The sequence below is a fragment of the Frankliniella occidentalis genome, unplaced genomic scaffold (assembly GCF_000697945.3).
Source record: "Frankliniella occidentalis isolate FOCC.00 unplaced genomic scaffold, Focc_3.1 Scaffold240, whole genome shotgun sequence".
NCBI lineage: Eukaryota > Metazoa > Arthropoda > Insecta > Thysanoptera > Thripidae > Frankliniella > Frankliniella occidentalis.
In genome coordinates this window covers 37,318-53,785 of record NW_026267366.1, presented here as the reverse complement: position 1 = coordinate 53,785, position 16,468 = coordinate 37,318, and the positions used below count along the sequence as shown (strand labels likewise).

Below are 16,468 nucleotides of genomic sequence, written 5' to 3'. Positions count from 1 at the left end.
GCTGCTGCATAGCCGGGCATAAAAATGTTTATGCCTCGATGTCATTTGTTTTTCTGCAGCTTCGCATCGGTTGGACGTTACCCCTTCACTTTTCTTTCGTCCAGCCCGCCGGCCAAGTGTGCACCTGTATTAGGAATCTCAATTATAAGACTCGTTCGGAGGGATTCTCTTAAGCCCGGTAGCCATGTCCGGGGGCAGTCGTTAAAACACGCGAGCAAAACCACGGCTGAGGTGCGCCTGCGAGTGCGGGGCGCGGCGGGAGAGGGAGCGTGGGGGGAGGGGCGGGGCGTGGCGCGGCGGGGCCCGCCCTCGGGGCTGCCCCGCGGGGGCTCAGGCATCTCAAGCAGCAGACACAATGCGATTTTGACAGAAGTAATTATTATCACAGCCTGTCGAAACGGCGGTGAGAAATACAATCGCCTCCTACGGTCCGATCAAGTATCGATGCTTTCGCTGCTGGAGACAGCTGATTTCTGATTGAATTTGAATTTTCTGAAAGAATCTGAAATTTCTCCAGGAGCATGCCGAAAGAGCAAACCAAAACCGGGGGTGTATCCGACTCCTCGAACCTCATGATCAGCCCTATCGCGTTGGGGCGCGCGGTCAGCTCGGTCTCGGTAACGCCGGGCGTGGGGTTCCTTCAACATACTAGAGACTATAGAACATAGAACTCGGCTATAACACGTGGTTCTTCTCCCGCCGACCGCGCGTCCTCGCGCAAAAGAGATGGCGCCGTCGTACACCAGTATTCCAACCCTTTTTTCACCCGCCCGCGCGTCCCGGCAGTTCGGCCCGATGGAAGTAAACCGCGCAGTTTTTTTTTTCTTCCCCTTCCCCTCTCCCCACCGCCGTTCATATTTCACATTTCTCGAGCGCCTTTTCTTCTGGCGGCTGCCCGGCCGACTGCCGACTGCGGCCCGACAGCTTCTTGCGCGCCTTGTAGTTAGCACCGCGGGCCCGCGGCTGGGCATTAAGGGCCCAAGCCAAGGCCGCGGCGTCGCCCTGGCGTCGCCCTGCAGGGCCCTCTGGCGTCGCCGGGGACAGCCGGGCTGGATCAGACTAATCCCAGGGAATACGTAATCAATCCGAGGCGAAGAGCGATGCGTTCAACGAAGAAACAAAAACTAACGCATTGGCAGCCACGCATTAGCATACGTGATAACTGCACGCAGGACTTGGATGATCTGCTGAGGGGCGGCGGCGCGGCTCGTGAGAAAAGCCGAAAAGACGCAACCGTGAAAAAAACTGGCAGCACCGAAAAAAGGAGGAAAAAAGACGGACTGCACCTGAGATGATGATCCCTGGACCACATTCCATAGCGCGGCCAGGAGCGCAGAACGCGACGCATCCAAATCCGGACCAAAAAAGCAGCCAAAGACAATGCATGGGAATTGCAGAAAAAAAGGAAGACTGACCAAAAAAGTGGCAGAAGACGATGACGAAAAGGTGTTATGAATATGCAAACGCATGCCCGAGAGGGACACCTCCCAGCCCGGAGCTGCGCGGCCGCGCGCGGAGACGCGGCCGCCGCCTCCGGCCGCCTCAACCCTTCCCCCCCTCATCCTCCCCCCGCACACTGTCCTCCCTCCCTCCTCCCCATCCCCGTTCATTAGACTACGCAGATAGCTTTTTTTCTAATCATTTTTCTTTCTTTTCCAGGTTTTTTTGGTCCGCCCCGCCTGTGCGTGAGAGCTAAGAGCCCTGCAAGACGACCACTATCTCCTCACCTCCTTGCGTCTGGCCCGCGTGTTTTTTCCTGCTCAGCGCACCAGAGACGCCGCTCGACTGGACGAGGAATGCCGCGGTACAGTATTTTGTATCAAGTTGTTGGCGGCCGGGGGGAGCCCGCAGAGGCTGGCCCGAGGGCTGGGCTGGCTCGCACCGCACCGCCGCGGGTTAGTTCAAACTGCCCCAATCCCCGAGCTGAAAAGCGCGCGCAGCCGCTGACAAATGGGCGCAACGCCCAGCCGAAACAGATGGTGACCAAAATCCCGGCCGAGACAGACAATAATGACCCGTCCATATGCACGGCCACTACTCGTGACCCTCCGGGCCGCCTCTGGCCGCCTCTGGCACCGCAAGAAGCGCCCCACCTCTAACCCTTTCTGTTGTGGAGGCGCACGCTTTTTGTGCTGCCGGTCATTATTGGGGGAGCGCAAGGCGCGCAAGGCGGGATCGAACGGCGAGGATGAGAGGAGGGAAAGGGTTGGAGGCGTCGTGTGGCTCGCGGGAGGGGAGGGGGGGAGAGGTTGTTGTGGTCTGAAGACGCCGCTCCGACCGCCCCGGAGAGGTATTTGGGGAGGGAAGGAGTAGAGGGGTCACCCCTTTTTTATACGTGTGCCGGACGAGTCTGTATGTGTGTGTGCGTGTGTGTGTGTCGGGGAGGCTAAGGAGGCATAAAAAAAATAATGATATAAGGTGCATCGACGGGCCCGACTCTGCTGTGCTGGCAGGGATTAGCGGGCGAGAGTGAGCGAGTTAAGCGATCGAGTGAGTGGGTATAACGCTCAAGGACTGCGTAAGCGAATGAGAGCTATCCTGATTTGTAGAAAACAATATTTAGACGTATGGTCCATTTTTGCGAGAGAGAACTGACCTTTATCGCATCTTGGTAATCTCCGTATCTCCGTGCGTCTCAATCCTCTATGGATCAATTTATCTTCTGTAAAATCCAAATTTTTTTCTGTTTGACTGCTGAGCGTTTTAAGCAGCTATAATGTAATTATTTTACAGGAAATAGGTAACTGACGGTTACTAAAATATTTCTATGTGGTCAGATCGGAATGAACAAAAACTAATCCTCCGCACGGTTCTAGCTAAAATAAGATAAAGATCAAGCGAGGGGTATGTACACATAATTGTGTCTAGACAATCATTGTTTCAGATTTGTGTAACTGTGTGTATTTGTGTCGGTGGTTGTCTCTGATTGTTTCAGATTGTTGAGTGAGCAATAGTAAATATTTTGAAAAATTATGATGTACACACATTGCGTCCAGTTCCACACCCTTCAAGATCAAGCTGTCTCGTGTTCAGCTAAGTGAAGACATATTCACGACACAATTTGTTCTGTCAGATATCGCTCGAAAAATTCATTTACCCCCCCCCCCCTCCCCAGATTTAGGGGGTGTAGGGGGTCACCCGATTTTACGATTGACGATTACTTTACTTCAAATAAACGCAATTTTCTCTCACGTCGAGAGACAGGCGCCCGTGAGGCATCAGAAGCCCGAGTAGCAAAACAATCAGGCATGTGAGAGTGGAGTCCCTTTTGTCGAGCGCCGCCACACGACACACGCGGCCAGACCGACAGACCGGCGGGAGCAGATACAGGGTGGACGGACAGACGGAGACGCGCGCTCTGCACACGACTGCAGCACCCCCAGGTAGAGCGCGACCCCGGCAAAACCCATTCATAAAAACGAGCTGAGCACATGTACATCCACACCCCGTGAATCAACGTCATTCTTAGATTAAGCATCTTCGGTGTAAACCCCGTACACACAAGTCTGACGAGCCGACAAATTAGCTCGTTGGTAATGGGGTTGTCGTATCAATGCAACCGATCAACGATAAGACAACTGTGGACCTTAAAAATATTGGTATTGCAATTGAGAAATTTAAAAATGTCAAAACCCAGTTTCAAATTCAGTGAATAAAGAAAAATGTTCACCAAAATATTCAAATAGTGTGGTGTGTACTGTACCACGACCACGCAGAAATTCCCGAGAAGTCCTCGTCTAGTAATTAAATGAAATGTTTATTCTTTGCTCATCACGAATTGCAATGCACCATCCGGAGATATTCCCATGCATCTCCGGACAAGGTAGGAGCACCCACCAAAAGTTGACAGTGAAAGTGAAAAAAATGCCAGAAAAAGTAAACCATCTTTAAAGACATCTCATTTGCATACGAGATTCCCATGGGCGTCCACCACCCCACCTGTAGTACCTGGCCAGTATCCCTTCCTTGTTCTTGACTCAACAGGTCAGGCCACCTATACTTTCCCACCAATGTGCACTTGTTCATAAAAAGCGGCTAAAACTTTTTTTTTTTAAAAAGTAGACAGGAATAACCCTTCCCTTTCCTTCCTTGGAGTCGCCCCGGAAGGCTAGCATGGCCGGAGGGTGGGTTTGGTTATATGGAGATCGGTGCGCCACAAAAACAAAGACAGAGATAAAAAAAAAAGATGAACCTCATCTGAATGGAATATAAGTAAAGGGAAGGTTGCAAGCCGGTCGGTGATAGTAGCTGTGTGTCTCGTCCGTTCCGGTTCGGACCGTTCGAGTGACATTAGGTCTCTCACAGCAATTACAAAGCAAAAGCTAGCCAAGAACACCAGTGCTCTAGCATAGGACCCGGCTTCGCGTCGGTGGAGCGGGGCACGGGAAAAAAAGCCCACGAAGGACTTAAAAACATGACTGGCAACTTACGATTGATGACTCTGGGCGTAATAATGTTTAAAAAAAAGACAAGGCGGTTAAAAACATCCCAACGTCTCCACTTATCCTCCCCAGCCCGGAGTCCATTTATTCGAATAAGTTTTTGTCACTTTGGGAGGGTCGGCCCCAACGCTTGTTCCAAACCGCGTTTCCACGCTCGATGGGGCGTACCTCGCCCAAACACGTCAAATATCACAAAAAAATGCATCGCATGCAATAAACGGACATATCCAAACTGCGGTTTAATTCTAGCAGATTAATTAACCTCCAATTGTGATCAATAAGAACCTAATACCACACACAACGCTCTACAAAAATTATTTTCCCGCGAAGCACTCACTTGGCTACCAGGAGAATTGGAAATTTCCTAAGTCAGCCACTTTTACTGTAAAATAAACTGGACGATGCGCGCTACACGCAAAGCTAGAATTTTTCTTCATCTTAGACTTATGAGCAAAAGAGTTCACTTCAGCTAATTGGCGACTTCGGGCAGCTAAGCTTTTGTATACCGGAAACTAATATGATTAATTATCACAATAATCATTTTCTCATATGGCAGAGGTGTATTGCTATTTGTTACGCAAAGCGTTTCTAACCAAATGTACTTTATCCTTTCCAAAATGCAATTCTTAATCTCCTCTAGTTTTCTCCTTCTACCCCCCCCCCTCCCCTTTATAAATTGATAACGAACTTTTCCAGACAGCGCGTTCGCTGGGTAAAACGATGACGAGATATTTATCTGCGCACACAATTTGAGGCTCGCACTTCAAAACCCACCCCTTTCCCGCCACGCCACACCACACCACGCCACGCAGGCGCTGTCGTCCCCCACCACCATCCAGCTCACCGGTCTCTCTCTCGCACTCGCAAACAGGCCACACGGAGGTTGCCCGTCGCCGCGTCTCTACTTTCTTTCATTCTTACTTCCCACTCATATTCTCCTCTTATTTTATTTTTTTGTGCCTTCCAATCCTTAATTTTCGGGCGGCGATTGCCGCGCGGGCCCGAGCGGGTTGGGCATGGCGAGACCGCGGCCGCCAATGGGGAGAGCGGGGTGGCTGCGAGGGGTGGGGTCTGCTGTACGGCGGCTCCCCTCCCCCTGCACCGTGCGTCTGAACCTGGAGGGAATAAACAAAAGAGTACAACTGGGACTAAAGAAAAAAAAAGGGGGGGGGGAATGCGCACTGGAAAAAAAATTATTGGCGGAAGCAAAAGTCTGCAAAACGGGACTGTTTTACAGGGAGTCTGGGCCGAGTTCGTTCGCCAGCCCACAACCGCCGCCTCATCGACTTAAGAATACATATCAACAAAAGCATTCCGTCCCAAGGGTGCCATAATTCAAAAGTTTCAGACACACATTTCGAACGTTGGAAAAGAATTAGGCAGGGTATAAGGCGAGAGAGAGAGGGGGAGAGAGAGAGAAGTAGAAGAAGGGCGTTCTTTCTTTAACCCCTTCCCGCCAACGATTTCTTTAATTAAACGGATGCCACGTCGAGGCGGCGAAGGGCGAGTGGGCCCGAAATTAAACAGAAATACTTCTGCCATTCTCCTTTTTTACGGGATTAAAATGTGGCGAAAAAAAAGGTCTCTGTTCGTTGACTAAGCGCTAAGCCAGCTCGCGGGTCAAAGTAATTTTACAAGCGTACAACGACACCTGAACCGTTTTTAAAGCAGGCCTGACATTTTCCGCACTTGGTTTGTTCATTTCATTTTACGCCTGTCTTCGACTAGAACCAGGCGATTAAAGGCAAAACGCAATTGGCCACCGGTTGAGGCAGTAACAGGTGGTCAGCACAGCGGTCAGCGCGGAAGAAGGGTCTGCGTCCACGCCATGGCGGTCATGACCGCGCAGAGGGCGGCGGTGGGTTGGGAGTGCAAGGGGCGGTCGGCGAAACAACGCACATCGAAATAATCGGAAACGAGGAAAAACGGGAAAATTCACCCGTCAACTTCACGGCAAAACCGTGAGCTCAATTTTCAAGCCGACGTTTTCAGAAAGCCGGCCAGCTTGGATTCCTTAAAAAACAAGTTAGGCAACTTGGAAAACATGAAAAGCTGCATGAAAAACATGCAAAATGTACTGGATTTCGAGCTTTAAAATAGACCCTGCTTGGTTTTACTAAAGCTGCTTGATAAACGGTACCTCAGCTTTAAAACCCAGCCCTCGTTTTTGTCGTGTTCACAAAATGGTTGATTGAGCAAATCGAAAATGTGGTGTATATTACTGAGTGGACTCAACTCTATTTTACGGTGATCACCATATTGCCAGATTGCTTAAGAAAAAAATTGCACTTGAGGACACAAGACGCCTGTAACCTGACAAAAAGAACTCCGTCACCCTACATGCATGTATGTAGGCAAAAAGGATCAATTTTGCATCCTCTTAACGTGCCGAGGACTAGGTTGGCAGAGTTGAGGCCCTCTCGGGTTTCATTCTTGGCTTGACTTGACTACAGTGCAACTTAATAAAAATAAGCCACAAAATCAAACTTAAGTCGCACGACGCACAGCTACCAAGACACCTTGAGGTGAGGCCCTCGTACAGTTTACCACGCTCAAGGCTGTACACCTGGCCCAAGGACACAGGAGGTGTCCTGTTGGCGGACACCCCCGACACCCCCTGTGTCCAATAGTGGACAATAAGCTCTCCCCTTACGTTGACACGAAGGTGTCCAGGAGCTGTGCGACTTAAGTTGCACACAGGTTCTAGAGTCCTGCAACTAAAGTCGCACAGTTGCTGGACATCCTCGATTTACAGTGTAACCACGAGGCCCGCGCCCGAGTCCCCAAAGGCGCCGTGGGAAGAGCCGGTAGGCAACCCACCGGCACGCCCGCATGTGGTACAGGGTACAGTATGACCATAAGGCTTTGGACACCCACCTGGTTCGTGAACTCAGTATAGGAAGATGATGGATGTCGCAGCTAATTTCTTTTATAGGTATACACCAACGACAAAGCAGGTCGAACAATAATAAAATCCGTATTAGACTCTATGGGCTTCAAATATGACAGCAGCACAAACTATCTGAGCAGAAACATGTCGCATTAACAACAAACTTTTAAAAATAGAACTATGTACGAAACCAAATGAATAGACTCTGAAAGGTGGATCGAAAATTCAGAAGTCGGCAAATTGACAATCTTGTCCACGCTCAGTCACAGGAACGAATTTATCTCTTCAATAAAGCATTCCGGTAAAGCTAAAATGCAGAAGAATGCGAGGAAGAAGAAAACGCAAATCACTATGCTTTTCCATGGGACTTCCGTTTTCTTGTTCCCGGCATTCTTCTGCATTTCAGCTTTACCGGAATGCTTTATTAACATACTGTCAACACTGTCTTTCTTGTTTTGTGCTGAATTTCTGGAGGTACAAATTCAATATTGCCGCTTCGGTAAATCGGTATGCGATCTGTGAACTAATGACAAGTATTCACGAGTCCCACCGCGAATAATTTCGCGAATGTCTCGTGTGGCCATTGACACCCCCTGCAGCGCTGGGTCCATCCGTGGGGATGCCATGCCCCCATGTCTCAAGGACAACTGGTCAAGCGGTGTCGAAATTTTGTCTTCACGGCGCACGCCGCCCGGGGCAGGGACTGGCTGACCCCCCAGCCCGCTCGCCAGGAGGGAGGGGGGGGGGGCGCTCGTCTGAACCTACCCCACTCTGCCCACGCAGAGGTACTCGACTCACAGTCGGTAGCCGCTTCCTGGGGTCGACGCCGAGGCCGACGCTCTCCCACGCGCCAAAGCCCAAGCCTGCCAGGAACGGGGCCGCGCACTGGGGTCGGACGGTGATCGCCTGTCACCCGGCGTCCGCACCGTGGACCGTTTCACCTCCAACCTCCACCAAAGCCCCACGGCCCCCCGCCGAGCCACGCCGAGCCCCACCGCACCCCGCAACGGCAAGCCAAAGAGTGAATATGGAAATGATTCCGTGCGGCTTGTACAAACAGAGCCGCGGCCTGCGTCGGCCCCAGGGCGCGTGCCTCGCGCAGCTGGCTCGCCCAGCGGAGCCCAAGTAATGCCTGTTTGTGTCCGGGAGACAAAGGTGCGGCCCGGGCAGCACGCGGGCCGCCTTGACTGCGCGGGCAGTTCGTATCCAAAGGCTGTGTTGGGTCGGTGAATGAGCGGCTGACGCAGTGTTTGTCTATTTGGTTCACAATCATTTTTAAATAAGTGCGGCAACGAACGGCAAAGGGCAGGTCGCTCTGGGCGAGGTTTCAAACAGAGTGTTTGGATTCCAAAATTCAGTACAGAATGACTTGCATGTAAAACATCAAAAATGAAAGTGATACCTAATATTATAGGCAGTATTTTGCGAAAATAGCATCATTATCATACATCACTCAAGTAACTCTGTTATTCAACGAATGTGACATTACGTTCGTTTCAATGTGAATCATGTCACGCTCGTTTGAATGTTGTTTCACATTTGTTTAAACGTTAATTGGCCAGGTCTGGCGCCATTTTAGTATCAATTCACATAAAGTAACGTTCAAATGAATGTGACACAATATTCGAACGAATGTGACACGTTTCACATTGAAACGAACGTGACATAACATTCCTTGAATAACAGTAAATGGCAAGTGACTCGTGCCTTGCAATGTTATGTGCGCACCATTCATCAAACGATAAACGACGCAACCGTTGATTGGTACTCACCGGTGCCGTTGGTGTTCCTCCCGATGATCTTGTTTACGGGGACTCCGGCTGTCACGACGCCACTCATCGGGGACGCCGACGTGGAGGAGGCGATGACGGGGGAAGGTCCGGCGGCGGCGACGGCGACGGCCGAGGCCGCGAGGGGCGTCGAGCTGGTGGTCGTCGTCGACGAGGCTGTCGGCCCGATGGCGTCGGGGGAGGTCGGCGTGACCGGGTCGTTCTTGTTGTGGGCGGGGGTGTGCCTCCCCGACACGCTGCAGGGGCTGCTGCTCCGGCGCCCGTCCATGTCGCCGGCGAGCACGCGGCACACACGTCACCGGACCTGCTCAACCACCACGGGGACGCACGGACACACGGGCACGCACGCACGCACACACACACACACACACACGCACGCACTCGCACTCGGACACACGCACGCACACAATCAGCAGGTCGCGCCCGCGCGCTCCGGCGCGTCCTCCGGGCGGCTCTGGGGCCAAGGCGCGCGACGCGGCGCGGCGAGAGGGGCGTAGCGTCACTCACGTCTCGCGCAGCCGGAGCCAGCGCGCTCACAGCACAGCGCAGGCACAGCGACCACACCGCACCACGCTCCACCCGGCTCGAGCCGAGGCTCGGCGTCCCGGACCCAACCGGCTCGAGCGGCGCCGCTAGTTCCAGCCGCCTCCGCGGGGAGACGGGCAGCGCTAGCGTCACGGGCGGTAGCGGGGGCGGCGCGGGGGCGGGCGAGAGGGCGCGACGGAGGAGAGAGAGAGAGGGAGAGAGAGAGAGAGAGAGAGAGAGAGGGAGGGAAAAAAACACGCCAAGCGCCGGGCGAAAGGGGAAAAAAAACATACGCCTCAATTTAGAAGGGCGCAGCGTACAGCGGGGTGGCGCCGCGAGCAGAGAAGAGCAGCGACGAGGAAGTAGTGCTGCAAGCGAGAGCGAGGAGCAAAGCGAGCGGTGAAGCGGGGTTCACGAGCCGGGTGTCAAACCCGGCAAGCCAACCTCGCGCCAGCTGATCTGTCCCGTGCCGTCCAGCAACACAAGCCGAAACGCTCGCGAAGTGCTTGCGTTCCAGACTGATCTTACATTTGTCCTCACACTTCCTCCTTCCGCCTTCCACGACTTCCCCTCTTCTCCTTCTGCCCAGTTCTTCCCGACCGAAAGACGAGAAAGAAGGGAGAGAAAATGAAGAAGAAAAAAATACCGGCGCAAAACATGTGAGGCATAGAAAGAAAGAGGGAGGAGGGGAAGCGAAGGCTCGCGTATATTGCTGAGAGAGAGGGGGGGAAGGGGGAGGAGAGAAAAAAGAGAGCACTGCTACCCCTCCCCTCCCCCTTCCTGCTCGGCAGTCAGAGGGGTAAGGAGACAGGCAGGGTGAGTGCGCACGGGAGAAAGAAAGAGAGAAAGAAGAAGAGGAAACGAAGAGAAGTAAGAGAGGAGGAGGGAGGGGAGGACACTCGGAAAGGGGTGACGATTGTGGGTTAGGTGCCTGGGGTGGGGGAGAGGGGTGTGGTCGCTGGAGGGGTTGGTACCACCCCTCCGGACGCGCGGGGAGGGGTCGGAGGGGTAGGGAAGTAAAAATGGCTGGCTGGAAGAAAACGGCAGCATGCGCCTTACCGTACAAGTCGTAAACGGGCTACGTCAGCACAGAGCGACCAATTTTGACAGTGGAAAAAGTGCAAAGTCTTCAAAATTTACTAGTTATCGCGAAGGGCGCATGTCATGGTCAGAAGAAAAACAACGGCGGGTCGGTATATGGTCACGAGGGGGAAGGGGCGGGGGTGGGCTTAAAAAGGAAGGGACGGGCAGTGGATGTTGTGCCGCAGAGAGAAGAACAGACGACGTGTCCAGGGGAGGACGGTAGAAAAGGGCCGACTGTCGCCAACGCCCCCAGCACAGCGGGGACGAGAGAAAGCAGAAAAAGGGCGCAAGGTAAAAAAATAAATAATTAAAGCTAAAGTTGCAATGCAGAGCTCTGCCACGGGATTAAAGCTACAATATCAACTTCTGGGCCGTAGCAGACCGGCCCCATGCTGTGGACGCGATTCTCAAGAGTCACATCGGTCACATCATACAGGGGGCGGTCCATATACCTCTTCCTTTATTTTGCTTACTGAGCCGCATGCAGGCAGGGCTGCGAGCGGGCTTGCTTACCGTCGCTCACCTCGGCGCCTTCTGGCCCCGTGCGAGTATGCAACCCGCTCGCTCGCCTGCATGCGCTACAGTATAAGCAAAGAAAAGAAAGGGGTCTATGGACCACCCTGTATAGTCAGGCCCGGGGCAGAAGTGGAACATTGTCCAAAAGTTACTCCACGGACCAGATCGACACTTCTCTCGAGCTCCAGCACCAAATATTATTCACACGGGCCAACGCTGCACAACGTCTTCAGAAGCACCCCCTTGCTGCACCCCGACAGGAATTTCCCACAGCCTTCCGCATCGGAAGACTTTTTTCTGCCCATTTCTTGGTCGCGATGGTGAAAAAATGACAATCCGGATAAAGAGTTGTTGATCAAGGAAATGTCTTATGCTAATGCGCGGGCGGTGCGGCGGCACCAGAACCTGACCTGCAGACGGGATGCATCGGCTGAAAAAAAGTCAACCGGCCAACAAGGAAGGAAGCGCGGTAGTGGTAGTGGGCGAGGAGGGAAGACTAGGGGGATGGTTCCGGGGATGACCGCGGCGGGTGGCCAAAGGATTATGCAGATCTGGCAAAATACGCTCATTTTTAACATGCAAAGGAAAAGTTCTGCGAGTCGGTGTATCGCCGGCCGTGCATGTGACGAGACCAAGCAGAGCACCACAGCCACAACCCACAACCCTTTGATTCGGAAGTTTGGTTGGCTTAAAGCGTTAGATCTCCCCGGGCGGGGCAGGTCCAGCAGAACAGTGATGTTCCTGGGCCTGGTCAGATCTTCCTCCTCCTCCTCCTCCTCCCCCTTTTTTGCGTGATTACGGACATCGCATGCAAAGACAGGGGAAGGATCGGGTTCCGCGCGCCTCCCTTTGTTTTTTGGTTTGTTGTTTTTTTTTTTCGTCCTCCATACCTCGCCTGTTCCTTGTTCCATTACCCTTTCCTTGGCTGTTCATCATCACTTCTTCTCCGTCCTCGCGCTCATTTGCATACAGTCACCCCAAACACCCCGGCCGCCGCCACCCCTCGCCAGGGTGCCCCCCCCCCCCTCCCCTCACCCGGCCCGGCCGGCTCCAAAGGGTTGCTGCCTTGCGTTGTCCGAGCGCAAGATAAAGGATTGTCCGAGGGACGTTTTTTTCTGGTCAGCCTTTGCTTCACCCCTTGGCATGTGCGTGTGTGTAAGTGCGTGAGTGTGTAACTGTGTGTGTGTGCGCGCGCGCGCTCTTTATTCTCCTCATTGTTTCTGCTTCGGGAGCATCTTCGCAGCGCGGGGCCGCACGGCTCGTCTCCGCCGTATTTAAAACGCAGTCTCGCTTTGTCTTTGACACGACCAGCCTTGTTTTTTCTGCTGCCAAATCAGCCAAATGTAATATACGTGCGCGCATATCAAGTAACCCGTGAGAGCCCAAGGAGGTGGTCGAACTGTGCAGCGGTGCTCGTCAACCCCCGGGACTCAATGCGAGAGCTTAGGCTTCAGCAGTAAAATGCCTGACCATAGGCCACTATCACTGAACTTTCCGACGACATTCCTCTCTCTCCTTAATAAACTGCCAAATTGAGTTGAATGGCGGGACAAAATAAAAACTGATTCCGCCCAGGATCGAACTGGGGACCTTCTGCGTGTTAGGCAGATGTGATAACCGCTACACCACGGAATCGCATAGGTGCTGAGACCGGTTGAACGGCCTTTGAGGGGAAGGGGCAGCACACGTAGCGCAGTTGGGGGAGGGGGGACTATAAGTCTGACATGTGCCGTCTGCGTCTCGGCCGCTGACTCGGTCAACGTGAATAGCGCCTGGGTGGGGGCAGAGGGGGCGGGCGGAGGGGGGAGGGGGCATGACATGGCGGTGCAGAGTCCGCGGCGATCTATTAGCCAAGTGTTCAAACACGGGGATTCGAATATCACTTTCCGATGAAATACAAACGCCGGCTCTGAATTCGGTCTTGAATGAAACGAATCTGCACTTGCCAGTAACCCTTCCCCCTCTTTCCCCTCTCTCTCCACTCCTCAGACCCGCACGAAGAAATGTTTAACGGCGAGGCGAGTCGTTCGTCTCTCACGCACCATTTGGAGTTTTTACCGGGCACCCCGTCCTGCCCGCCTCATCGGGCCCCTGGCCCGGCGTCGTGCATAAAGAAGGAGCGATGACGAAAAAATTGTACACTCACTAATCTTCACTCGATATTCACCGCCGTCGCAAAGACAATGGGTCGAGGGGGCCGAGGGGAGGGGAGCACCTGGAGAATAACAGCAGTAAGCCAAAAATGAAGATGAGCCGCTTTTTCCCGCCCGCCGGCTGATCGTCATGTTCCTCATGGCGCCGAGCAAAAACGGTCCACTTTTGAGAACTTTGTGGAATCAAGTTTCAACCTCGATGGACTGGGCGTGTTTTGGGTACATATATGTGGGGTGGAGTCCGACTCGAGTGGGCCTTCCCCTTATTATGGTGGCACTCCTGTAGAAATGTTAGCGCGGCCTAAAATGCAGTCGTCATCAGAGCAGAACAAGAAACAACGCGCGAATGTGACATGACACAAAGCTGAAACTCTACAAATTATGCTTGTGGCCAATGGCAACTCTTCTTTTGCGACGTTCTGACTTCCTTTTACCGCTGCTCGATGATGAGTTCCTATCTTTGCCCCGTGCTACCCCTGGTCCCCGGCTGACCCTCGGCTGGCTGGGCTTGCGTGCGCCTGTCTGCCAGTCTGCATGGTCTGCCTGGCCAGCCACCTGCCCTCGTGCTCATGCTGCCACTCACATCCTGTCCTGTCACCCAGTTTCGGTTGGTCTGGGGTAAGGTGGGCTAAGGTGGTCCGCTTTCGAGGTCAAAGTGGCGGATTGAGGAGGAACGGACTAAATATAATAGTGAGCAGAGCATGCTACAATGAAGATAAGCAAAATTTGGTCCCGATCACGGCGAATTTCTAAAGGGCCCTCCTCGAGAGGGTGCCAACAAGACTTGCATCTCGTTGGGCTCGCTGAGAACTTGGGACGAGACGGGGAGTGTGACCTTAGGGCGCCTTGGGGGCTCTTATTACAACCACTCTGTCAACTCAAATGTGTACCGGGTGTAACTGAGAATACGCAGCAGTGTTGCGGGTTTGCCTACTCTTTACACCCGTAAGGGGCCATGGCCCCTGCGACCATATTGAGTATGCAATCCCGCAACACTGCTGCGTATTCACAGTTACACCCGGTACATTGTATACTTCAAATAAATCGTACTTGGAATGTATACTTTATTTAATGTGCACATGGCATGTATGCTTTAATTAATGTGTACATGGCATGTACACGTTTATAAATGCGTATAAATGCGATAAACTATACTACACTACAAGTATTCAACTTGTAGCTGCACACTTGCAAGTATTTAACTTGCAGTTCCACACTTACAAGTGTTGAGCAGTTGAACACTTAGTTTAACAGTGTGGGCATCTCCACATTAGTATACATGCCACTGTACTGTACAATGTACACATTTCAATTGACAGAGCAGTATGGAATCCCGTTTCCACTGTGATCCTGTGGACCCCGGGGGCCTAAATGTCTCGGACCGCGCAAATCGCTCTACATATTGCTGACTTTATGGACATTTTTTTTTCTTTTCACGAATGTGCAGGGGGTGCTTCCACCCTTTCGATTGCCGTTTAGCCTGCCAAGTTGCGGTACCGGGAACATGGGTAAAAGTGGCAAAAACACGTCTGGCCGTTAGATCCGCCTGCCAACTAGGCAGCCTCCACAGCGTGGCGGTGGTGGGGACGCGTTCCACTTGCGGCAAGTAAAAGTAGAACCCCCTACCCCCAGTGCACTCTCGTGGTCATGCTGTGTCGCACGCAGGCGAGCAGGCGCAGGCGGGATTTGCCAAACAGTCACCGGCCACCACGGCTCCGAGAGAGGGTAGGCAACCCGCCGGCACTCCTGCATGGCGGTACGGTATGCGCCACGAGAGCGGGCGTGGTAGAGCGGGTCATTCCCTCTTCCTATACGGGCAAGGGAACCAGGGGGCGTAGGAGCCTATGAAGACAGGGGGGGGGGCACGGGCCCGAACTTTGAAATTTAATCCTCAAACCACGAAGAAAGCGCAAGCTCAGGACCGGCTCAAAGCGCCAACGCGTCGCGGGGGTAGCTTGCGGGTCGACGGGGTCATTCGCGAGCTACCCCCGTAGCAGGATCCGCTGACGCGAGCTACCCCCGTGACAGGATCCGTGGACCGCAAACTACCCTCTCGGACCCGCGAGTCACCTCCGCGGACCCGCGAGTTACCCCTGCGGACTCGCGGGCACCCGCGCGAAACAGCGAACACCCCCTTTGTACGCCCCTGGGCGTTGGCTGCAGCAACAGTGGTGGAGCGATGCGTTGGCGTTGGCGCTTCGAGCCGGTCCCCTGCGCTTGGTGGGTATGCAGTCCCGGATGGAGCCATGCGGGCGGATTCAAGTTCAAGTTCAAAGAGGGTTAAGACGTTCAGAAGTTCACATGAACTGTATCACCCGTTACTTGGGTAGGACGTCAGTCCGTGACCGGACCATCCCCTGCGCCCCGAGCTAGTGCTGGTGCGTCCGTGGTTTCGCAGGCGCCATACACAGAGCACCGTCTGCGCTACTGTTTTAGCTCAGGTGATGTGCGGTCTCCCACTAGTCACTATCGCCTAGCGGCGATTGATTGTTCGGATTGCACAGTACAAAAGTGCGCGGCGTGAATCAGCCACCTGATAGAGCCTTATGCGCACTACAGTATTTATGAGTGCATCCTGTACCACAACCAACGGCATTGCTGTACCTTTCCTCTACTTTGGCACAGGATTTTACACAGTGTAAAATATCTTCAAGTGTAAAACTTGTAAATACACATGCGACCCGTGAAGTACAATCAAGAATATGCACTGCGATTGTGAGGTTGGCGGTCCCGAAAAGTGAAGGGGGGGGGGGGAGACGACCACCATTTTCATTAATTTTGGGTACGAGGCGCGTACTGTCGCTACTCCGCGTTCGAGTTGTGCTGGCGTGGTGTGCGCGACGGACGCTAGAGAGCACCACTCGTGCGGGGAGGGAAGGCGTCGGCGTCGCCGGATGGACCACTGGCACTGCTGGCGGGAAATTTGAATTAGCATGGTCTCAGCGAATCATACATCAGCCAAGCAGTATTTGGAGAGTGGAGTTAATATCGGTTAATATAAAGAAAACTCTAGAAGTATTCAGTATTAGGAAATGCCAACCTATGACTTTCACTGCAGAGTGTATTATG

The 16,468-nt window shown here is 53.2% G+C and overlaps 1 protein-coding gene and 1 non-coding gene across 2 annotated transcripts in view; both read right to left on the bottom strand.

Annotated features, from left to right (window-relative positions):
- Positions 1-9,853, bottom strand: part of LOC113209758 (NGFI-A-binding protein homolog) — a 38,546-nt gene extending 28,693 nt beyond the window's left edge. Inside the window, exon 1 of the mRNA XM_026427438.2 lies at positions 9,105-9,853. Within this exon, the coding sequence (XP_026283223.1) occupies positions 9,105-9,390 (286 nt within the window). The 5' untranslated portion in view covers positions 9,391-9,853. The remainder of the gene's footprint in view (positions 1-9,104) is intronic.
- A 2,955-nt stretch (positions 9,854-12,808) lies between these two features.
- On the bottom strand, positions 12,809-12,881 carry Trnav-aac (transfer RNA valine (anticodon AAC)). Its single transcript has one exon. It is a non-coding gene; the product is annotated as a tRNA-Val (tRNA).
- Positions 12,882-16,468: the final 3,587 nt, after the last annotated feature.